The sequence below is a fragment of the Xiphophorus couchianus genome, chromosome 11, assembly GCF_001444195.1.
Source record: "Xiphophorus couchianus chromosome 11, X_couchianus-1.0, whole genome shotgun sequence".
Classification (NCBI taxonomy): Eukaryota; Metazoa; Chordata; class Actinopteri; order Cyprinodontiformes; family Poeciliidae; genus Xiphophorus; species Xiphophorus couchianus.
Genome location: NC_040238.1, coordinates 2,259,978 through 2,283,219, shown reverse-complemented (window position 1 = coordinate 2,283,219; position 23,242 = coordinate 2,259,978). Strand labels below are relative to the sequence as shown.

The following is a 23,242-nucleotide window of genomic DNA, read 5'->3' as shown; positions in this document are numbered from 1 at the left end:
AAATGAGACACACATAAATAAATAATTACCGAGCTGTTTAGCCTTTGTTCATTCTTAGCCTACGTGCCTTCTGTGGGCCTGAAACCAAGCTCAAATTGAAGACTGAGAACTGGGCACACCGTTTTGAGATTAGTTTGTTCTCAGTATGTCTTTAGTCGTGAAAAAAAACAAACCTATTTTCTGATCTTGTTTAACTCCTCACCTGAAACATTATGTAATGCAACAGTCAGCTACAAAAATTGGGATTAGGTGAAGGTGAAATTAAAACTTATAAAATGCTTTTTTAATGGGGTGAAATGGTGAAAGGAACAACACTACTTTTAAGTTTAGAGAAAGGACAAATGCTTCTAAAAAAACAAGCCATTAGTCTGATCTTCTTGCGGTGACTTAGCATTTTTGACCACAGTTGGAGATAAATTGATCAATTTTCAGCTTTTTTGACAGTAATGTGATGTCTGTCAAGAAAATGTCAACATTTTCTGTCAATACCAAGAATGATCTCATCAGCTAACACTGAGCTTCTAACACTGCATTCTCTGTAACCATAACTAGATTTTTGTTTTTACTTCTCTTATGAACATCTGGCTCCAAGCAGTAAATGAACCATGTGAATGGGAATGCATCCTTCATGCAGCTTTACGTTTTAGTAACAGCTGTGTCAAGAAAAAGATGCAGTCCCAATGTTAACAGGATGCATTTGAGAAAATCCACAATCCAAACTTGTTTTTGTGAACTGAACTGCACCATGAAGCAAACTACTGAGCAAACTGTTAAACATTATTAGTAAATTTGTGTTGATAATGAGTACATTCACATTTCTGACTTCACTGGTGTTTTCCTCTTTCATTTGTCATTCAGACTTTAAAAAGAAGGTCAAGTGAAATTGAATATTGTAAAATGAGCACCAGAGTTTACAGCTACAAACTGTAAAAAAAAAAAAAAAAAGACAAGAAATAAAACGCATCTGGAATCAGTGTGGAGAACAGGAAAGACATACATGTGAATTTATTATGTTTGCCCAATTTTACGTCGCAAAGTTTTTATTACTTATAAACCTACCTCATAAATCTGGAGCTTCAACACAACCTTTCACCTCCCAGACATTTCAACATACCCTGCATGACCTTTCCCTTTTCCTCTGCTCTGCTACTCCAAATTTTCAATTTCCCCAGGGAAGAACAATTTTTATCCCTGCGCTCCCTCACTCCACCTTTTCTTTTTGTGTCTCCTCATCTGCTGGCGTTGCTCTTATTGCTCCTGGCTGAAGCCACTTATTTTCCACTCTTCTCTGTTTAAGTCTTCCTCTGGCATTCATTGCCTTGTCCGATTTAAAAACATGATTTTAAATAGCTGTCTCTCTCCAATTGGGTTCGGTTGGTGTATTTATTGGCAGCGATGTCTGCATGTTTTGCCTGCCTCCGCGTCTTTCTTTGTGATCATGTCCTCTATTGCCTGCTTTTTTTTCCTTCTTCACCACCATATTTCATCTGGTTTTCTATGCTTGCACTCATGTACACTTCTGCTACTTTGTTGTAGCCAGGGAGTTTTGTGCTGGTGTTAAGTTTCATACAGTAGGAAATATTTTTGAACCATGCAGGAAATGTCTGAAGCACTGGGATCTTTCCCCTGCCTTGTCCACCCGCAAAAATCATGCACACACTTCAGAAAAGTCCCAGTCATGACTGAAAAAAATAATACTAAAGTTAAAATCTGTCTCAAGATTTTATTTTTCATGACTTTCTTGAGTATTTGACATTTTCTCAATCAACATTCCAACGCTTGAGAGGCGGCGAGGCTGCATACAGGTCTGGCTCCATAGAGGAAGGGGTCTGTGAAGGGGAAGAGCATCACCAGAAACAGCAGGACTCCAGTCAGATAGCAGATCAGCACGGCTGAACGCTGAGGGCTGCTCAGAGCAGAACCAATGTCAGGGAGACCCTGGCTGTTGCAGAATGAATGGCACAAAACTGGACCCACAATATGACCTTTAGAAGAACAGACCACAAGATGTGAAACTACCGTATGTACACGAGATGGCGCTTTTAGAGGATGAATGTGTATTTTTGCCTCTCACCAGTTCTCAGGAAAATAAAAGCAGCAAAGACACCAAACACAGTTGTGTACAAAAACTGAATCCCTGTAAAGGAAAACTACAATGAATAATCAACAAACTGTAAAAGTATTCATACTCTTTGACTGTTGTCACAAAAACATTGTTTAAAATGTTATGGCAGACAACACACAGTCATACTTATTGCAAAGTGAAAGTAAAATTCAGCTTTTTCTTCTAGTAAAAAACTGGAAGGTAGTGTTTGCATTCAATTTCAACCCCATCTCTCCAATGTCCTTACTGCAATATTTTTAACCTTGTCACAAAAAGCTATTTTTGGTGGAAAACTAACATTGCACCACCCACACTGTAAAACATGGTGGTGGCAGTATGATGCTGTGGGGATATTTTCTTCAGCAGAGACAGGAAAACTGCATAAGCTGATTTGAAGTTGGATAATTCAAACAATCCAAGAGTGATAAAGCGTTGCTCTGTCACAACAATCCAAAACATAAAGCCAGGGTAACAGTGGTGTGGTTAAGATTAAATCATTTTCATGTGTTAGAATAGCTCAGTTAAAGTCCACATCTAAATCCAATCAGGAATTCTAGGTAGAATTTAAAAATGTATGTTTGCAGACGGTATTCAACCAGTTTTAAAGAGTTTGAGTTGTTTTACTGAAACAAAAGAAAAGCAAAGTAGTCTAGGTGTGAGAGGTACCGTAGATTTGGAAAGTATATAGAATATGTAAATGTAAAGGATATGAACACACCACACTTTTGAGATTTTCATGTGTAGAAGAAAAATAAATCAAAACCGTAAATCATTTTCCTTCCTCTTTAAAAATAGTAGCCGAGTTGCTTTGTGCAAGTGTGACACAAAATTCCACCAAAATACATCATCGTTTGTTTTACTATCTCTGTTGCCTCTCATTTATGCAACTGTTGGTATTGTGCAATAACATAGTTTATCAGACTGTAATTTATAAATGTTTTCTTAGGTGTAATACTACTTTATTTTTCATATACAGTGCATAGGTAGCATTTAGATTCTTCATAATTTTAGATTGATTTTCACTGGGATTTGATTTATTGTTATATGTACAGTATGATCAAACACACATCAGTCGCCTCCCACATGTAGTTTATTTGAGAATAAGCTCACCTGCCCCCAGAAAGATGGCTCTCACATTGTCCTTTCCCAGCTGAAGCTGCTCTATGATGTGGTGAAGATGGGCTAGAACGACAGTAAAATTGAAATAAAGTTTGCAAACATTAAAACAGGAGCAGCAAAACTCCTGCAGGTCAACTGGTGCATTTTGTCGTGCTTTAGTAGAGTATGATGTCATTGTGGCGCCAAAGTTTCCTGTCATACCAACACCAAAGAACAGAGGAGCAATGAAGATAACAGCTGTGGCTCCAGTGCAAGGCACCAACATAGGCAGCATGGCCCCTCTGAACACCAGCTCCTCCATCACTGGCGCCACCACCTGGTTCCTGAGCCACGCTGCGTCTTGGACGCACATCCTCCAACTCTGCACATCTGGGAAAATACATTAGTCAGGAGATTGTGATCACCTTTAATGCAAAGGCGGCACACATGTCAAACTTTTTGCATCAGATTTCTCTAACAGAACCTTATAAATACCCAGAGCAGAGTGAAGTTCCCCAGAGAACCCGTCAGGATTGTCCAAAGCAGACTGAACCAGGGGCCCCAGATAAAAAAAACTATTAAACAGAGTGAATATAGATGTTTATAACATGCACAGGCAATAAATAACAACAAGATCAAAAGTATGAGGGGAAAAAATGGCACACATTTTAGTATGTAGTTTAAACACTGAAGGGAGCTCAAATAAAAATATAAAGTTACAGTCACCTGTTAAAGAGTTAAATTAAATAAAACATCTAAAATGTCTAATCTGCCTCAATAAAGCATAAAGTAAATCTAAAAAAACAAACCCTTTGAAATCTGTGTGAGCAGATGCTGGAAAACACGTTCAAAATGACTTTTTAAACACTTTTGACAACTTGAAGGCAATAAATAAATAAATAAAAATTCCATTCCTCTTATTTGATTGTGTGTGGTAAAGAGTTCAGTTCAGTTTCAGTTTAAGAAGTAATTTCATTTTGTTTCAGTTTTAGAATTTAAGTCAGAAAGAATAAAATAATTACAAAAACAATTGTTACAAAACTTTTTCCTTTAAAGTGTTCATGTTATACCTTATTGGCTTACCGTAATCAATAGCAAAGGCAGAACAGATGCAGGAATGAAACCTTTCAAACGAACTCCCATCAGCTCCCACAAGGACTCTTCAACCTGGAGACCCAGGATGCACTTTATTTATTAAACAAAGTTATTTCAACAGAAGATCTCATCACCTGAGTATTGTGGGTAGTGATGATTAGTAGCTGGAAAGCAAAGCACGTAGGAATCACAATGAAAATCAATTGCCTGTAGAGCTTTCAAACCCCAGAATATCAAAAGGTAGAGGAAAGTGTACTCACTGTGATATCAGCCCAGTGCATCCATAGCTTCACAAACGAAGGAGACACTGCAGACACCAGAGCTACACTGACAGAGCGACGCTTTATCACTCTTGGATGGTCCCTTTAAGACACACACTTTCATTAACAGGCTACTTGAACAACACTGACTGCAAAGCTGATGATGAGTTGCATACCTTGGTAAGGTACTCCAGCAGACATATAAGCTACCCACATAGAGAAAAGCCAGCAGAAGGCAACTCATTACACTCACCCAACAGATTGTGTACTGGTCCAGCCTAATACAGCTATGTCCTAGCTCTTGCATGACAGAACAGGAGATCTGCAAACTGCAGAGCTTCAAGTGGTTCCACAGCAGAGGGATGAATAAAGTAGCACAGGGTCAACATGCTCGAATTTATAAGCTTGATCCTTTATGTCAGATTAGATTAGTAGATCCCAGTGCAGAGAAGCTGATTAACTAAAGCGCAACAGAAAGACATAGATAAAACATAATCGCACCGTATCATGTAATCTTTCATAAAGTATCGAAAAAGAAACTGTTCCCTGACCGGGAATCGAACCCGGGCCGCGGCGGTGAGAGCGCCGAATCCTAACCACTAGACCACCAGGGAAGTTGCTCGAATTGAGACCGCTGTCCTACAAATCCAAAATACTCCCATATGCGTGTCAGTTTGAAGTTAGTATGTGGACATACGTACGTACTTCATAGTAAACCTGCTCCTCTAGTAATAGTTCGGACATGAAGTGTAAAAAGCTCCAAAAGCTAAATAACCAGTCCAGCACTCATGAGCCTCTCAACAACCCGCCCAGGCATCAGTGGTAACGGTAGCCTGTTCTTACAGTTTCTTCACTAAGTGTCACTAAACTTATTGTCCTAAATATACACAATGCTTTACTAAATATTTACAAAGACCTTCAATGTATTATCATACCAGTCAAGGGAAATGTCGCCGTCTGATGTATTGTGGTGGTTTTACGGGATATTTATGGAAAATAATAGAACAGGACTACAGCGCGAAAATGAGGTAGAAAACGGTAGTTTCCCGGCCAAAACGGGAGACTTGACAGGTATTACTTTAGTATTTTCTGTAGTAAAGCAAAGCAACGCATGACTGACATGACGCCGGCTCCAATGAGGAAGTAATAAACAGTGTTATTATGTCTGAGGTAGTGGAACTCAATGCATTACCCTGAGTCATTTTCCCCTAATCAGCCAACAATGAGGCAAAGAAGACGGGCAAGAAAATTCTCCAAAGATTTGTGGGACACATCGGAGAAATCAACGTTAAAGCCCAAGTTTTATAGAAGGAGCAATTTTCAAATTCTGACAGATTTTAAAGTCGATTCATTCCTGAATAATGGAACATTTTCTAAGACACTAATATCTTTTTGTAAGTAAATAATTCCATTGCATGCCTTTAATGCTTCATATTTCCCTAAATGAGATGGTTTGCACAAAGTTGAACATATTACAGTAATGTGAACTTCCTGTAGGCCAATTTTATTCATATTCTCCATTTCTACAATCTGTGCTTTGTTTACATTGATTTAGTTTGTAATACATTTACATCTGAAGTATTGTGCTGTCCCCCACAAAAAAAGACTTCACACATCTCTAGCCATTTTTCTTAAACTTTATTTTATTTGTCATTCATGAATAAAACAGTTATAAATATCGAAATCAACATTTGAATGATAGGTACCATTTTAACTGCACACATCAAAAACCATGCACGCATTCATCAAACTATGCAGAAATACCAAAACTTAACTTACGCGGTCAAGAAGATTGGAACATCCAAAGAAGCTGCAGATGACTTATATCACCAGGGTCCGACATTAAAAGAAACGTTTTAAGATGTGTTACCACTTTGAGCGTCAATAACCATTCTGCACTGAAAACCTTGTGGAATTGAGTCCAGCTCAAATAATCACAAAATATACTAATTCTGAAATGCTTTGACATGCTTACATTTTTATTTTTTGAAACTATCAGAAAAGATAAAAGTGTCACCTGCAACAGAACATATTTCTTTGCATACTCAAATCCTGAGCAGATAAATTCTCGTAAAGGCTGGTGCATTTTGGCCTACAAATCGAAAAGTTTCTATTAAGGCACAGGAGACACACAACATAAAAATAAGCAGAGGACCAGCTGGTGTGTGAATACTGAGCAATGTCCAAAAAATGTACACAACACATGGAAAACATCAGAAGTGCAATAAATGTATGAGAAAATGACACACGTCTTAAATAAATTAAAAAAAACTAATTAAAGAAACCAACATAATACTACTAAAACACACACCTTACATTCAGACAACAATTTCCAGCTTCAGACTTAGAGAACATTTCTAGGAGAGAAAAGGCAGATGAAATCCTACAGATATCTTTGAAGTTTCGTTTTTTTCTTAACATTCAAGGAAAACACTTTTTGAGACTTTGGGATTCAATGACAACTGCAGTTTGTGCTTGTCCTTTTCACTGTAACACACATTTGTTGTCCTTATTGCTGAATTTCCTCCTCCTCATCTCCAAACCTCGCTCCAGCCGCTCGTCCTCCTCCTGAGCACTGCAAACACAAAAACATCAGTTCAGGACAAACAATTTCTCAATAATCAGGGTTAAAACCATAGAGAGGACTGAGCTACAAAAAAGGAATAGCTCTCTGGGTAACAATGTGTAAAAGGCCTCCGAGTAAATTGATTATTTAATAAATAAGTATGTAAAGAAAAAAAAACTTTTCAAAGTTCATTTTTAGAGAACTACAGAAAGCAAAACAGTCTTAGGATCAGTCTCCAAAAAAGCCAATTCCTTTTGTAAACTTATTTAATTAAACTGCGGTCAATAATTGTGTAGAACGCTGCATGTTTGTTTGACTTTTTCTGGCCGTACTGAAAGCATCCACTCACCGTTTCTCTTTGTCGTCAATGTCTCTGATGATCTCATCCCGCTGGTTAACCAGTGACACCAGCTCCTGGAGGAGCAGCTGCTCCCTCTGCTGCTGAGTGGCTGTCTTCTGCCAGTCTGTGAAACATACAGCAAAATGCCAAATGGTACTTCTTTATTAATGTTTTAGATATTTGTAACACAAGTTTAAGTCTGACAATTACTTTTACATGCTTTTCTCTTTGAGTTAATATGCCAAAGAAGTTTCTTTCTGCAAGTTAAAAACTGAAATATGAACCATCTCCCACAGCATTTCTGACAATAATAACTTAAAGAACCATTTTCTTACATTTTTAATTTAAAACATTTATTCAGTTGCCCTGCAGATCATAGTTAGTAGGTAGAAAGTCACACAAACTTTAGTAAATGCAGTGTTGGTGACTACAGGAGTTATGAGACACTTTTAAAGCAGAGATTGAAAACACTGTGGATTACGTTTCACCAATAATTTCACAAGACATTAGTTTAGAATGTTCACCAATCAAAATTTAGTTAAAATTACAAATATAAGTTATGAATAACGTATTCTAAATGTGCACACGTGTATTTAATCTTCTGTTTACCCTGAACTCTGTTTTCGATGACTAAGACACAGATCCACAGATATAATAAAACTTAAACCAAACACTGACCTTCTATAGCCATCATAACTCGTAGTTCTCTGGTGAGAAGCTCGAATCTCCTCTCCAGATCCTGCTCCTCTTGTCTGCAGAGCAGTCAGAAATTAGAGAAATCGAATAAAATCACTGTTTACGATATAAAACGTGTATTTTCAGTTCGCTTACAATAGCTCCAGGTTATCCTGTCGGCGTATCAGAGCGTTCTTCTTGTTGACCAAAGTGAACCATTCCTGGATCAGTCTCTCCTCTTCATCACGATCACTCCCTGCAAACAGAAGAGAACAATTTGTATATTCATGTAAGAGTTCTGGAAAATAAAATCTTTCCCTGCATTGTGAAAAACAGAACATTGAACACTCCCACCTCTCTTGGACAGATTTAAAAAATAAAATAAACCAACCTGTTTCCATGAGGCTTCGCAATCGTCTCTCCACGACTGCTGCTCTGCTGTCGATGTGTTTCTGCTCTGTCTCCAGTGCCGCCAGTTCGCTCAAGACGTACTGACTGGTGTCCTGCAGGTGCTGACCACAAGTCCCATCACACACATACATTTGCATGCATGTACACAACATGCAAACACACACAAATACAAATAAACATAAAAATGAAAATGGCCCAGCAGCCATGAGGAGAGGAGAAGAAGGGGAAGAAAAGTGAAGACAAGAAAAGGACAGTCACAGATTAGAGGAAAGTCAGTCACTGGAGAAAACAAACTGAATTTAATCTGCAGTGGAGAGATTTATTGTGATTGTGTATAGTGTATAGGGCTGTAACACAAAACTGACCATAGTTTCTTCTTGTTTAGGAGGCTGGATGTCAACTGCACTCTGCAGCTCTGCAAACACAGAAAAACACGGAAGGCAGATTAAAGCTTGAGCAGCAAAGAAAAAAATAATCCAGTCAAAAGTGGAAAAAAAATATCCCACTATATTTTATCCCACAGTATTTTAGGTGCTAGCAAGACTCAGTCCAGATAATACCTACCTGAGTTATTAGCATTTTCAGTAAGAGATGAAGCATCTTCATCCTGCAAATGCAAAATATAATACACTAATAAACATCAAATATTGTTTGAAGAGTTTTCATTTGATGACAAGAAGTATAACCTGTTCAGATTTGGCAGCTTTGGTAATCGATCTTGGGGGTGGGACTGGGATTCTTGTTTCTTCCACTACAAAAAGATTATGAAAGCAATAAGATGTCTGATTCCTCGTCAAGACCAGGCATTCATACTTTTTAGTCCTTTCCATAAACTTTGACAAAGTTTTTGAGATTCCAAGTTACACATGTTTAGATTTCAGTTTCGAAAGATATAAGAAATTAACTAATAAATCTTATGCAATAGGAAACACACCAAGAGGCTTATTTCCAAATTACTCAGTAAAAATTAAAGGAGCTGATAAAACAGAAAGAAAACAAGGCACCAGCCATCCCTGTTTTGAAGTTAGGAGGCTTAAACAAGCAAAAAAGAATAAGCAAAAGCTTGACAAAATGAGAAATTTACCTTTAATAGTCCTTTTGATTCTGGGTGGTGGCACCACCAAGGCACTGCTTCCTCCTTCCTCTAGACTCACACCTTCGTTCAGCCTGGCCATGCAGAAGGCGGCGGCGTCAACGTTGGTGGGAGCGGGACCAGAAGGAGCGAGCCCGTAACTGGACTGACTGCTGTTGTGCTCGATCTGCAGTACGCTCAGCTCCTGGTTGGTGAAATGTGAGCGGATTTGGCTGAGGTACGTCATAACGATGAGCCGGTCCGGGACGGACAGCAGAACCATGTCGGACGGTTCCAGCAGACGAGAGATCCCCAGCGCCTCAAAGCAGTCGAATGCCTGAGATTAAATAATGGATAAAATGCGCAACGTAACTGTCATTAACAATAATCAAAATAAAAAAGCTCTGCACATATTGTAAAATTTTGTCTTGAACTTTATACATTTTGTCATGTTATGAACTAATGTGCATTTTATTGCACATTCATCTTATAGACGTAAAAATCAGACAGATGTATTTATCTTCAGTTCAATTTCAATCATAGTTTTAAATTTCCTTTGCTTTAGAGCAGATTCAAAAACTAACACACTAAGTGCAGTGGTTGCACAGAGGACCAAACAATCCACGCCATTCTCACCTTCTTGTTATTTAACTTGATGTCATGAGGAACCAAGCACTCAAAATCTCTGATGGGGAAAAAGCAGAAGCACAATAACATTTATTTAAGACAGATGAAAGCCATTTAAACCGTGAACTGTGCATTCAAAGAAGATATTTAGCAAGAGTGATAGTGTAGAAATGCTTTACATTTTGTCTGGATGAAAGTGGTGCAGTATGGCACAGAAGGCCAGGCCGTTTCTCCAGGACGTGCTGAAGTTTGTGACCTTTACACCCTCGTAGTTGTTGGTGATGCTCTGACACCACTGGAGCAATGACTGACTAGAGTTCACAAGGTCCTGGAGGAAAAGCAGAATAAAAACAATTCAGTTTTAGTTATGGGATTATAAAATCTCCTTTGACTGTCTCCAATTACCTCAGTGTCATCCTTCCCATTGACCTCCTCTGTGACCACTTCAAATGGATCACTGGTCCTGAGTTCGGGGGTTTCTTCCTCTGGTAATGTCGGAAGCCGAGAATTCTTGATCTCACACTGAAGTGAGGAGACGATGGTATGTGTACTGGAGGTGTCTTTGGAATGAAATGATTGTTTCACCGGTCCACCATCAGGTACATCTGTTGTTTTGTGCTTTGACCTAGAAGGCAACAAGGCAGAAGACAGATGATGAATAGATGGGACAGAGAGCTGAACCCCCCCAACAAAACAGGAGAATCCATCCACTGTAAGGAGATACAAGAGATACAAGCAAAAGACATGCAGTTATGCCATGATGAAAAAGCTGAACAAGCTGATGAAGACAAATGAAGAATGGTGGGAGTCTTAGACAACGTGAGGGTAACATTCATATAGTATTCTGAATTTTTTTGACTTGGCATTACAGTTGCCTAAAGCCAGATATACACTATGAAATAAATAAACAAATACATGAAAATGTGAAAAAAATGTTTTTTAAGTACACTGCATAAAGAAAATGTTTTTCAGTCAAAAAAAGTTACCAATCTGCACAAAACAATAAAGCATAAAAACAGGAATATACCAAGTTATTTTCACAAGTCAAAAGACAAAAATAAAATGTCTACTATTTCTTTCCTTAATTTTAGGACAGTAAAACAATTAATCTGTGGTACTGACATGACTACAGTTAAAGTGAATTGTTGCAATGTGCTACAAATAGATACACTGGAAGACAACAAAAGTCTCTCTAATCATCAACTCCATATAACAGAGATGATTTCAGAGAGCAGCGCAGGGTTACAGACTTACGCTTCTTCCTCTACAAGTGGCTCTTCCGTGTCATTTAGTCTTATTTCCTTCAGATCATTGGAGCAGGAAGTGATCGAGAGCTGACTGTGAGCAGTGATGTCAGTGGGGGGGTTTGAAGGGGCTATTTTCTCCACAACATCGCTGTCAATATCACCAGGAGTGGGAATGAGTCTTTTCATGGCTCGAGGCCCACTGACCGGAGATGTGTCGCCTGACATCTGTCGAATCTTAGCCAGTAAAAGTCTTTCCTCCTCTTGGAGCTGCTGCTCTTTGGAGAGATTGTTGGCTGACCTGGGCATCTTCTGGTCATCTTCAGACTTCAATTCAGGACTCACATGTAAATTCACAGGCATTTTTGTCTCATTCACCTTGCTGATGCTTACGCCACTGGGCGGTTTAGATACCACCAAAAGTTGAACAAATTCTGTTACATTTACATCAGAATCAGTTTTAGTACGTACTCCATCACTCCTTCTTTCACTGATTGTTGGTCTGAAATTTGTTCTGTTGTTTCCTTCATGTGAGACATAAAATGTTGGCCAGGAGGCTGACTGTGAGGTTTATTTTGTTGTTTCACATCAAAGCTAATTCTAGAAGCTTGTTCAGTGGAGGGGGCTGATGCAGGCTTCAGGGCCACAGCGGGAGGCGGGTGGCCTGGGCTAAAGATAAAAAAGGGAGAATTCAAAGCTAAATTTACCGCCTGTGCCAGGTATGACTAACATAGCAAGCATTAATAGCATGCTTCGCCATATCCAAACAGCAGAAGAGATGTCACTTTGATGCTCCCAAGTGAAAAAGCACAAAACTTAAGAATCTTTCAAATAGCTTTTGCTATTTAACCCAGAAGTTGTTATTTTAAAATGATCTTCAATGCTCCCAGAACATTAGTGGACCAACGACATCCTTATAAAAATGCCAGCGTTTTGCTAATCTGCAGCATCAGTGACTAAAACCATGCTAATCCACCTATTTAGCCATGCAAGGCTTAAACAATAAATGCACCTCACAACATTTAAAACCGACCATCAATAACAAAAATATGTAATTAATATTATATCAGCCTGTTTTATTAGCCTGTTTTGATGATGGAATCTAGCATCCTAACGTCTGGACAACAATGTAGTGGTAGTGCTGTGAAATTCATATATTCTACATGATGCTGTGGTGGATAAACATCCCGCAACACTGGATTGTGCTGCAGACTGTTATCATTAGCATGTAGCCTAATGGACAGGGATTGCTAACCATGGAGTCTGCTTTGGTGATGTGTGCTGATCTCTTCCAAACCCTACGATATCCTCTATACAAGAGAAGCACAAATTTTGTTTTATAATGGATGTATATGAGATGATAATAAATTATTTATCAAGATTACATCTTTAGAACGCACGTAGACACCATTCTGTCATAAGACAAACTAACAGAGAACACCCAAATCCTCAGTATCCAAAGAATACAAGTTAGTAAATGTTCTGGATGGACTGTGTTACGAGAAAACATCCACAAATGCTTCAAACAGACTTCTCTCTGAACAACAGCAGGCAACAAGGAGATCTTTATGACAATAGCCAAGTTACTCACCCATTTCTGTTAGTATGTCTCCCTCCCTCACCCCTCACTCACCCTGCTTCTCCTTCCATATACAGCTCAGCCAGCCAGACGGAGCCCAGATCTTCCTGTCCCCTTCATACTCTACTTCCTCCTCCTCCTCTTCTCGCAGCCACACTGGGATGGCATTGTGTTTAGGTTTGGATGCACCCTGCTTGACTGCTCTCAGACTGGAACTGTGCTGTGCCTTTACATCAGTGCTCACAGAGTCTTTGGTTTTATTATCAATCGCCCTATATGTACTTGCAGAAACAGGGATGACTTTGCTGGCTGGTTTGTGGTCAGATTTGTGCTTCTCGTTGCTTCCCTTGTAGTCTCTCGTCATATGCGATATCATCCAGCTCTGCCTCCTTCAGAGGCGCCCAAGTGTTTGACGAATTTTTGTTTCCTTTTTCTTGGTTCTGAACAAATAAAATACCAGCAGGAGTTTTCACCTCTCTATTCTCCCATCCCTTCATGAGTTTTTCCATCTCTGCATTTTCTTCCTTATGTATTTCCTCATTTGTCTCATCAGCAAGTTTCCTCTGTTGCCCGAAAAAAATGGTCTCCTTGTCTTCCTTCCCTTTTTCAATTCTAATTCTTTCATTTTCCAACTTTTTTTCTGTTTTTCTTCTCTGCCTCTTCCCTTATCCGTTCCCTTTCTAACTTTTCTCTCTCCAGTATTTGACTTTGTATCTTCTCCATCTCTTCTCTCCTTATTCTTTCAATTTCTTTCCTCTCTGCCTCTTCTGTCCTTAGTCTCTCCCTCTTCTTTTTCTCCACCCTTTCTCTCTCTAGTCTTTCCTTTTCTTTCTTCTCCACCTCTTCTCTTTCTAGTCTTTGTCTTTCTTGCTCTTCTCTTTGTAGTCTTTCCTTTTCTATCTTCTCCATCTCTTCTCTTCTTTTTCTTTCCCTTTCTTTTCTATCTGCCCTTTCTCTCTCTAGTTTTTCCATTTCTTTCTTCTCTACTTCTTCTTTGTATAATCTTTCGATTTCTGTCTTCTCTGCCTCTTCTCTCTTTAGCCTTTCTTTGTCCTCCATCTCTAATCTTTTCAGTCTCTCCTTTTTCTTCTTCTCTTCTTCACGTCTCTTTAATCTTTCCTTTTCACTCCTGTCTGTCTCTTCTCTCTTAAGTCTTTCTTTTTCTTGCCTTTCAGCTTCTTCCTCCTCTTCTTTCTCCCTTTCAGCCTTTCTACGGTTTTCCATTTCCTCTCTCTCTCGTCTCTCCATCTCCAGTTCTCTGTGTTTCTCTTGCTCGCTGGCTGCCAGTCGCAGACTTGCCACCAGGCCCAGTCCGTGCATCATGTTTTCTGCTCCCTGAGCTGATTCAGCCTTGGGAATCTCGTCTTCAACCATCATCTGACTTTCTGCTGAGTCAGAGAAAGCCGCAGGAGGTAAAATGTCCACACCAGCAGAGCTTGGTGGCTCTTTATCTGACTCTGCGGTGCACCGGACTGCTGCATCTTCTTTTTGAAAACATGACTGTTCTTCTGTGTTTGCAAGTCCCTGTGGTTTATCTGCTGAAGGCTCCTGACTGGCACCATTTGATGCAGATGTGTGCAGCATGGAGGCCATTGTCTCATAGCTAAGAATCAAAATATGACAGACAGGAAAACCATGAGACACAGCTCACCCTGAAATGACCCAGCAACATGACCGCAGCTGAACTCGATCACAGAGAACCAGCCAAACATCATGCTTGATTAGTTTCCTTAGCAGACTTTGTTTTGGTGTGCTTCCAAAAAATGTTGCTCGAAGAGCCCAAAGGAAACATGGGTTTATTTTTAATAGAGAGAACTGCTCTTTTGGCACAGCCAGGAACAATCAAAATACTTTCCAAATGCTGTTAAAAGCTTCAATTCAAGAGGAAAATAACTAAATATGCAAGTTCTTTGCAACTAGATGTCATTTAAGTGCCGTTTTCTGAGCAGAATAAGTTAATTTAACAACAAAACCAATGAAAATCCATCACTAGCACCAATGAAGCGATGCACTGAGATTATCTCTTGTAGGTTTAGGGAAGCATATGGCATATTTCTGCACAAATATGACATTCAGTCACTTTTGTTATTTCAGTCCGCAAAAAACCAGCATTCAGCAGCACACCTCAACAGGTAATCTGACCGCAGCAGCAGGCAGACTCACCCTCGGTGCAACACCCCAAACATGGCTGACATGAAGCCAGCAGATGTCTCCTTCTGCTCTTCTGCAATACACACATCATCCTCTGCACCTTTCTGGGTGCTAACACACACATAAAAAAACATACACACTTATTTTACTTTGCAGATAAAATTTCTTCACTTATGAATACCATTCACACAGGTAGTATGGAAAGAAGAGCTTCAGTTACTTGCTGTTGTTAGGCGGCAGCACAGTGGAATGATGTTAGTAAGTGCAGGTTTGCATCTGAATGCTAGCAACCATCACTGACTCACCCCCCTACTACAACCTCTTCCTCCTCCTTCACTGCAGGACTTTCAGTACTTCCCGTCCCTCTTTGTGCTTCCGTCTCGGCTGTGGTCTCCTCCATAGCTGCCCACAGTTTGTTCTCTTCATGGCACAACGACTCTTCATTGATCACAAGGCTCTCCTGATCAGCAACTTTAGGTGGTTTCTCGTTAACTGCTCCTTCCAGTTGTGATTTGTCTGGTGGCTGGATGTCATTCTCCTGCTGCAGCTGTCGTTTTGGTTTTGGGGGCGACAAATCTGTCCTTTCTCTGATTGGTTTTGGGGAAGGCTCAGAAGGGGCTACTGGTTGCACAAAAGGTCTCTCAGGCTCTTTAGTCTCCTCTGGAACTGGTTTTGGTGATTCTAAATGTGTCTCTGGAGCTTCTGCTGCTGTTGTTTGGTTCTGCTGTGTCATCAAAGTTTCCAACTTGGTAGATTCTCCAGAGGATGAACTGCAACACAAAGAGAGCTAGGTGAATACTGATTCATATTTCCTTTAAACTACAGTATTTATAAACCAAAGTTTCACACACTTAACAAACAAAAGAATGGCTGGGAGAATAAAGCAGAGAAGCAAGCACAAAGAAATTCCCTTGTCAGTTCTTACCCTCTGCACAAAGGTTTTGCACCCTCCTCAGCAGAGATTTGTACAGTTGTATCTTTGCAACTTCCCCCTTCTAACACTTTCCATAGAGGAGTCTCTGCGTCAGACAGCCTCTGTGGAGGCAGTGCCAGCGTCAAGACCTCTAATGTCATTATTTTATTCAGCTCCTCTGGGGGGCCTGATTCAATATCACATGGTGAATGAAGTGAGGCGGTTTCTTTCTTTTCTGAGGTATCAGAGTTTGACAGGGAGCATTCCACTACAGAGGGTTGCTTCAGACTGGAGTAAGCAAGGAAAAGAAGGAAACCAAATAAGAAAATAGAGAACAAAAGAGAAACAAGCAGAAAAATGACAAAGATTACAGCAAACACACAGATATGCATGAACATTTGAAACAGAACTTGATGCTTGGTAATAGGAGGAAGGATGACTGAATAAAGCTGTAAGGAGGAGTTGAAGAAATTGAAATGAACACAACGTTCTTTCATTGGGGAAATATTTCATATTTGGTTACCAAATGTTGATCCCATTAACAAAGTTAAGCTATTTTTTTTAAATTATTTACAATATACTTTTTTCCCCTTTATTCTTGATTCTAGGAACTTTTCTTTTCCACTGTGGTATAAATACAATGTGACACAGAGGCTGTGAGGTGTTATAGAAAACCAGGGCAAAATAGAATATTTTCTTAAACTTCAGCAATATTATGTATCAAAGATGATGAATGATTCTTAAATATTTTACTTTTTTTTTACTACTATTAAAATTTTTTACTGGTGATGAGTTTCTTTTGTTCTGAAAATCTCGTCTTTATGTTGCATTTATGGTTCAGGTGATTGGAAGAGAAAGAGACAAAGAAAACTTCATTCTTATTTTTTAGTTAATTAAAGGAATCAGTCTTTCCAAACCCATACCACAGAGTTCATCAACAAAGAGTAAGCACAACACCACATGTAAGAAATGTCATGAAAAAGGAATAAGTCAGCTCAGTAACAAAATAGGTGAGAGTTTTGAATTTCGAAGATAATTAATTTTACAAATAAAATCATTAGGTTTTATTATAAGCACAGAAACAGACCACACAAAGCAGGAAACACCAGTTGGTGGCAGCTCCACATCGTTATTGAAACTTACCGCTTTTCAAAAGCAGAGTTCGGTTCACTCAGTTTCTTTCTTTCTTCTGACTGAAGGGACATTTTTTCAGGCAGCTGTTTGGCTGTAATGCCGTTTTTCACCAGTGGAGGGAACCGTTGAGTTTGTGTTTCACCTTTGACATCCGTTTGGGATTTATTGAAACCAAGTTTAGAGGTGGTTTTCATCTTCTCCTTGTCCTCATCTGACTTGTTTTCCTCCAGAATGCTGAGCGGAGGGCTCCTCGTCTTCTCCTCCTCTTTTTTCTTTCTCATCTCTATTTCCTCCTTCTGCTGAAAAAGCTTCTTTTGCTCTTCGTTCCTTTTCTTTTCCTTTTCTTCTTTCTCCTCTTTCATTTTCTTCTCTGCTTCCAGCCTCCTTTGCTCCTCTTGCAGCTTTCTCTGGTTCTCTTCTTCTCTCTTCTTTCTCTCTTCTGCCTCCTTCTGCATCTTTTCCTTTTCTCTCTGCTCTATCAGAAGCCTCTCTTTCTTCCTCTCTTCCTCTTCACTCCTTTTCTCCTCTTCCTTCTTCTTATTCCTCTCCATCCTCTCTCTCTCTTCTCTGAAAAGTCTCTCTTTTTCTTCCTGTTCTTTTTTTCTTTTCTCCTCTGCTTCTTTGACTCTTCTCTCTTCCTCTCTGTTTTTTCTCTCTTCCATTTCTTTCATTCTTTTCTCCTCTTCCTCTCTTCTCTTGCTCTCATCATCCGACCTCTTTTTTTCTTCTGCCTTCTTTTTCTCATCTTCCTCCTCCTTCTTTTTCTTCTCTGCCTCTTTCAGTCTCTTCTCCTCTTTCTGCTTTCTTTCCTCCTCCTCATATCTCCTTTTCTCTGCTTCTTGTTTCTTCCTCTCTTCATCCTCTCTTATTTTCTGTTGTTCCTTCTCTTTTGCCTCTTTCAAATGTCTTTCCTCCATCTTCCTTGTCTTTTCCTCTTTCAAGAGTCTGATTTTCTCCTCCTCTTTCATCTTCTTCATGAATCTTTCTCTCTCTTGCTGTTTCTCCTCCTCCCTCTTCAGATTTTGTTTTTCAGCTTCTGACTCCAGAAGCTTCCTCTCCTGTTCTCTTTTCTTCTGTTCCTCTTCCTCCTTCATTTTCTCCTGTTTGTCTCTCTTCTCCTTCAGCAGTCTTGCCTCTTCAAGTTTCCTTTTCTCTCTCTCCTTCTTTGCATCCTCTTCCTCCTGCAGGAGCTTCCTCTTCTCCTCTTCCAGGAGCCTTTTCCGCTCTTCCTCATGCTTTCGTAACTCCTCCTCTTTCTGCTTCCGGTGCATCTCTTTTTCTTCCTCCTCCTTCCTTCTCCTCTCCTCCTCTTTCTTTTGGATTTCTGACTGTTTCTCCTTCTCGGCTGCTCCCTCAAACTGTTCTGTCAGTGATGGCTTTTCATTTGTTTTACTTTCAAGACTGCAGAACAGATAAATAAAAAGGCTTAACTTTTTTTTTGTCAGCATCACCTCACATTCTGAAGTCCTGTGTTGATGTGCATTGCAAAAGTATTCACACTCTGGGACTTTTTCACATTTTGCAAAGCTACAAGCACAAACTTCAGTGTATTTTATAGGGATTTTATGTGATAGGGCAACACAAAACACTGGCAGGAAAACAGTTCATGAATTAATCATCTAATAGTTTTTATTAGATTATTTTTGTTTGTAAAAAAATATGAAATTCATGTATCCTTTTCATTCCACTTCTTAATCATGCACGTTTTTTGCTCGTTTTCCACATGCAACCCCAGTAAAACACAGTAAGGTTTGTTTTTATGATGCGATCAAATTAAAAAGCGGTGATGGCTTTTGCAAAGCACTCTGTTTTTGTGACATTGATCTTGTCATTAAAATAAGAAAAACTCACCCTGCAGGACACCTTTTGATTGTGTCACGCCTAGAGTTGTCCCTCTTCCAGAAACAAAGCCCCTGATTTCTGTTTCTGGTTAAGTGATATGTTCTCATAGTCATGTTCAGGTGTTTTTCTGGACAGTTTATCACTTACAACACTCTCACTGATTTGGTTTTTCGATTCAGTTTTTTCCTCAACATCTGACTGCTTAGGTGTGATAAACGCAGCAACAACAGAGGTGGAGGACTGCTCAGAGGTGGAGCGCTCAGTGCAGGAAAAGGGCCAGGGAGGTGGCGGGGCTATGATCAGCTCTGAGCAGGGCTGAGCAGGACTGAGGACAGAGATATAAGCAATCAGACTCAACAGGTGATTAGATGAGACTCCAAAACCTTGAGCATGAGGATCCGCTGCAGAGCTGTTGGTTATCTTAAATGCAGGGAGGAAAAGGGGATTCGTACAACAGGAAGTGAAGTGCAGCTGTTAGCAACCCGGAAGCTCCAAAACCAGAAGCACACAAAGCAAACTGAGGTACTGAGAAACTGCAGGCAGACATTTCTCAGAAGCCTTGATTTGTATCAGAAAGAGGAATCACTCAGGTTGGTTAGCTTGGGGCTGTTTGGATCTTTATGAGTGATGATAAAACTTGTCAAGAAGAATCCTGTCCCAACCTGTCACTACATGTTTGTCACGACGTCTTTAGTCAATACACAAAACAAAAAATGAATCAGATGGAAATGTTTTTCACTTTCTTCTGCTATTAAAATCTTTGTCAAAACAATGGCGCCACCAAAGGGTAATGGGGGCTTTTAAGGAACCCATTAAATCTATTCATTTTGCAGCCTTATGTTAAGAATATTTATAAGAATATGAATGTGAAAAAGGGAAGAGCTTATTGAGTTACAACATTTGTTCATTAATTTATTTGGCGCATGTCTTTTATTTTTGTACATTTTATTTAAAAAGAGACATAAATTTATGCTGTTTCTGAAGTAATTAACATATTAACTGTTATGATTGTAATATTTATTTTGAATCTGATACATACAGTATATTTAAGGAAAAAAAAATATGCATCAGATATTCAAATGGATACTTATTTGAATATTACACCTTTTTATCATTCTGCTTTTTATTGCGAACACAGTTGTAACAAGCTCATATTTGCTGCTTATATCAGCATGAGCTGTTATATCAAAGAGCCTCAAACCAGCTGAATAATATAGACACCTTCCTAATTACAATTTTAAAACAGAAAATCTTAATCAATTATGGAGCTTCTTTAGCCTCCACATGACTAACAACCAGAAATATTGCTAAACAGACACATTTTTCTTTCTTTTTATGTGAGGTAAAAGTAAAGTAGCTTTCTTTCAGTCAGCTGACCAGCTGTACAGCACAAATAAGGGCAGATTATATAGCCCTTATGTAATTTTTGGTTTATTGTGCAAATATGATCAAAGGATTCCCTCTGACCACCCATTGAAATTTTCTGGAAGTGCACCTGGTCGTAAGACACATCAATGCAACCAGCACGTACTGTAACATGTTTTCATTTGGAGTTACACAATAGAGTCAAAAAAGTGAGTTTGCACATTGTCCTATCAAGAACTGTAGAATAATATCAGCAGCTAACAAGAAAATGTTCAATTTATTAATAGGTTTTTTTTAACATGAAGTCTCAAAACAGGGAAAGTGACTGCACACATGACAAATCCTTCCCAATTTTCACATTTCAGAGTTTTAATTTATTTAAATAAAAAATCAAGTATAGATTTCTTTTGTCATTTGATAAAAACTAATAAATAATGCATAATTGTTGTAAAACATTAAAGTCACACATTACACTAAAGAGCAGTGAAAATAACTCCAGCAGCACACATTGAGCCAAAGGTGATCTGAGCAGAACAAACCAAGCAGGGCATCACAGTCATGATGGGAAAACTGAGAGAATCCAATCGGATTTGTCCATCATGATGTTTAATAGCTGTTAGTAGATTAGTAGTCGGCATGCAACAAAAAAGTCACTTTACATGCAGGGAGTTTAATTTGAGTGTAATGCTCAATGATTACTTTCATTTCAGTTCCAAAAGATTAAAGAAATAAAATATATGTAACTGAAAATAACTGAATCTTAAAGATTTCCTTTCCACTCTGAAAGTATTGTCTTAATTTTAAGTTTCATAAATGCAGTCTGTTCCCAACTCAATGCTTAATCATGTTAACTGATCATCATTTAAATACTGACAGCCTCCACAACTGTTTAAGGAAAATCTGTTCTAGAAACAGTTCTAGAGTCACAAACATGCATAGTTTTATTAACAACATCAGCCCATGAAAATTTCTATATTTTTCCAGAGATTCAGGAAGTTCTGTTAAACAATTATGTAGCATTGCAGAAAACACATTAAAAACCATTTAAGAGAATTTTAAAAAATGGTCTAAATGGATCACGTTACTCCATCACAGATATGTTGGGTAAATTATTGCTTTTTGATAATAGTTTTTGTATGATTGGACCACTAGTTGTATCTTCTTTTAGCCTGAATACAGCATCATATTCAATTTCTATCCACTTTCTTTTTAAGATCTGTTCACTGTTGACAGATTAATTTCCTCTGACCCGACAGTCTAAAAGAACCAAAGCAAGACTCTAAATTAAGATCTGAACTCACCTGGTCTTTCCAGCTTTGCTCTCTGCGATAATCAGCTTTGGCTCTTCCAATGTTCTTCTGTTTGTGCCTGTCTGGTTACTGGTAGGAGACGTTTTGTCTTGGCTCATTGGGCTTACAGTTGTCTCTTTAGCTACCAGAGGGACAGAGAGTGATGAGCCTATAAAGACAGAAATCAAGGAAAAAAATCATTAGAATTAGACAAACAAGACTTGATGGATTTCAAATTATCCAAAGCCGATACAAATAAATAAATACATGAGACAGGTTTATTAAAAAGCTGGTGTACCTGTCTGACTAGAGCTGATTTGAGCAGAAGGAGGTGAAGAATTAATAAAAGTGAGAGAGGAGGAGAAAAAAGTTGGGGAGGAAATAAGGGCGGCAGAAAGAGCTGGCGTCTCTGGGTCACAGAGAGCATCGAGATCTGGACTAGTCAGCAGAGGGACGGGGGAAATGTTTCCAATGGCTCGAGCGGGATCTGATGTAGGCCAAAGCCCCTGAGTAACTGACAGAAAAAAAGAGTAAAGATAGAAAACAGGAGGAAACAGAAAGAAAACTCATATGCAGAAGAACTAACAGAGGAGGATGTAGAAGGGGGTAGAAAACATGTTGTAAGTGAGGTAGACCAAACACAATGGTTACCTGACTCTGAGCCAGAGGGCGGACATTTAGGCAGAGATGATGATGATGAAAGTGGAGAAGAATCAGCAGATATAGGAGAGGGAGAGGTGGGGCGTGCAAAGGATTTCACAACCTGGGGTCTGAAAACGTGGGAACGGCCTGGTGTGCAGGGGGGAAGATGGCAGAGGAGGCAAGAGTAAAAATGAAATATTATAGGGATGAACCGGATAAGCAATACATCGAATAAAGAGAAAAGACACACCAGAGCTTGAAGCAGAATCATCTACGTTCTGAACCTCTTGGGGGCGCTGCTGGTGCACTGTAGGAGCTTAAAGGAGAGCAGAAAGAGGAACAGTCAGAAAAAAGTAAATCAGAAACTTAAGACAAAAAGCAAAAAAGAAAATGGATGGAAAACAAACATGCTGTTTAGAAAACCACAGATGAAACCTTTGCTTTTTTCAGATTTAGTGAAAACTTGTTCTGCTTTTTCATTATGTTTGCAATGCTCTGATCTCTAAGAGGTTGTGTTCAGAAGTAGGAGTGACGCAGTTTCCTTCTGTTACTTGGCTCAATAAAACTCAAATCCTCTAAAAAGATAAAACATTACACAGCATGTTAGCAAGCTCAGTCAAGCTGAAGAGTTCTTCTTCATTCTTCTTTCTTTTTTCCTCAGCTAATTTTGTAACCTAAGGTTAGGAAAACACAAATCAAAAGCTGCAACCAAAACCTCTCATTTAAGATATGATCCACTAGTCTGGACAGGTTAATTCTGCTTGTGGTGGTTCTCAAAGTTTAGTTACTGTTCAAAAGATTTCAGTGTTTGCTGCATTTTTATATCAGTTAAAGG

At 39.0% G+C, this 23,242-nt stretch overlaps 2 protein-coding genes and 1 non-coding gene across 8 annotated transcripts in view; all 3 read right to left on the bottom strand.

Moving 5' to 3' along the window:
• Positions 1 to 976: 976 nt before the first annotated feature.
• On the bottom strand, positions 977 to 4,265 carry LOC114153210 (CAAX prenyl protease 2-like). Its single transcript, XM_028031602.1, has 6 exons — positions 4,240 to 4,265; positions 3,698 to 3,777; positions 3,425 to 3,592; positions 3,215 to 3,286; positions 2,075 to 2,137; positions 977 to 1,985 (listed from the first exon to the last, which is right to left on the bottom strand). Exons 1-6 carry the CDS (start codon positions 4,263 to 4,265, stop codon positions 1,765 to 1,767), a joined length of 630 nt encoding a protein of 209 aa, XP_027887403.1. The 3' UTR covers positions 977 to 1,764.
• An 834-nt stretch (positions 4,266 to 5,099) lies between these two features.
• On the bottom strand, positions 5,100 to 5,171 carry trnae-cuc (transfer RNA glutamic acid (anticodon CUC)). Its single transcript has one exon. It is a non-coding gene; the product is annotated as a tRNA-Glu (tRNA).
• Positions 5,172 to 6,179: 1,008 nt separating this feature from the next.
• The window catches only part of LOC114153324 (EH domain-binding protein 1-like), a 29,579-nt gene continuing 12,516 nt past the window's right edge, over positions 6,180 to 23,242 (bottom strand). For 2 of the 6 annotated variants that reach the window (XM_028031784.1, XM_028031786.1), the window contains 17 exons: positions 22,658 to 22,723; positions 22,417 to 22,554; positions 22,064 to 22,279; positions 21,778 to 21,934; positions 15,528 to 15,992; positions 10,654 to 10,873; positions 10,428 to 10,576; positions 10,258 to 10,306; positions 9,634 to 9,958; positions 9,236 to 9,300; positions 9,114 to 9,156; positions 8,915 to 8,964; positions 8,530 to 8,650; positions 8,295 to 8,394; positions 8,142 to 8,215; positions 7,473 to 7,587; positions 6,180 to 7,132 (listed from right to left, as the gene is read on the bottom strand). In XM_028031784.1, the coding sequence (XP_027887585.1) occupies positions 7,042 to 7,132; positions 7,473 to 7,587; positions 8,142 to 8,215; positions 8,295 to 8,394; positions 8,530 to 8,650; positions 8,915 to 8,964; positions 9,114 to 9,156; positions 9,236 to 9,300; positions 9,634 to 9,958; positions 10,258 to 10,306; positions 10,428 to 10,576; positions 10,654 to 10,873; positions 15,528 to 15,992; positions 21,778 to 21,934; positions 22,064 to 22,279; positions 22,417 to 22,554; positions 22,658 to 22,723 (2,444 nt within the window). In that variant the 3' untranslated portion in view covers positions 6,180 to 7,041. The remainder of the gene's footprint in view (positions 7,133 to 7,472; positions 7,588 to 8,141; positions 8,216 to 8,294; positions 8,395 to 8,529; positions 8,651 to 8,914; positions 8,965 to 9,113; positions 9,157 to 9,235; positions 9,301 to 9,633; positions 9,959 to 10,257; positions 10,307 to 10,427; positions 10,577 to 10,653; positions 10,874 to 15,527; positions 15,993 to 21,777; positions 21,935 to 22,063; positions 22,280 to 22,416; positions 22,555 to 22,657; positions 22,724 to 23,242) is intronic. The other 4 variants (XM_028031787.1, XM_028031789.1, XM_028031788.1 and 1 more) reach the window with 2 other exon arrangements.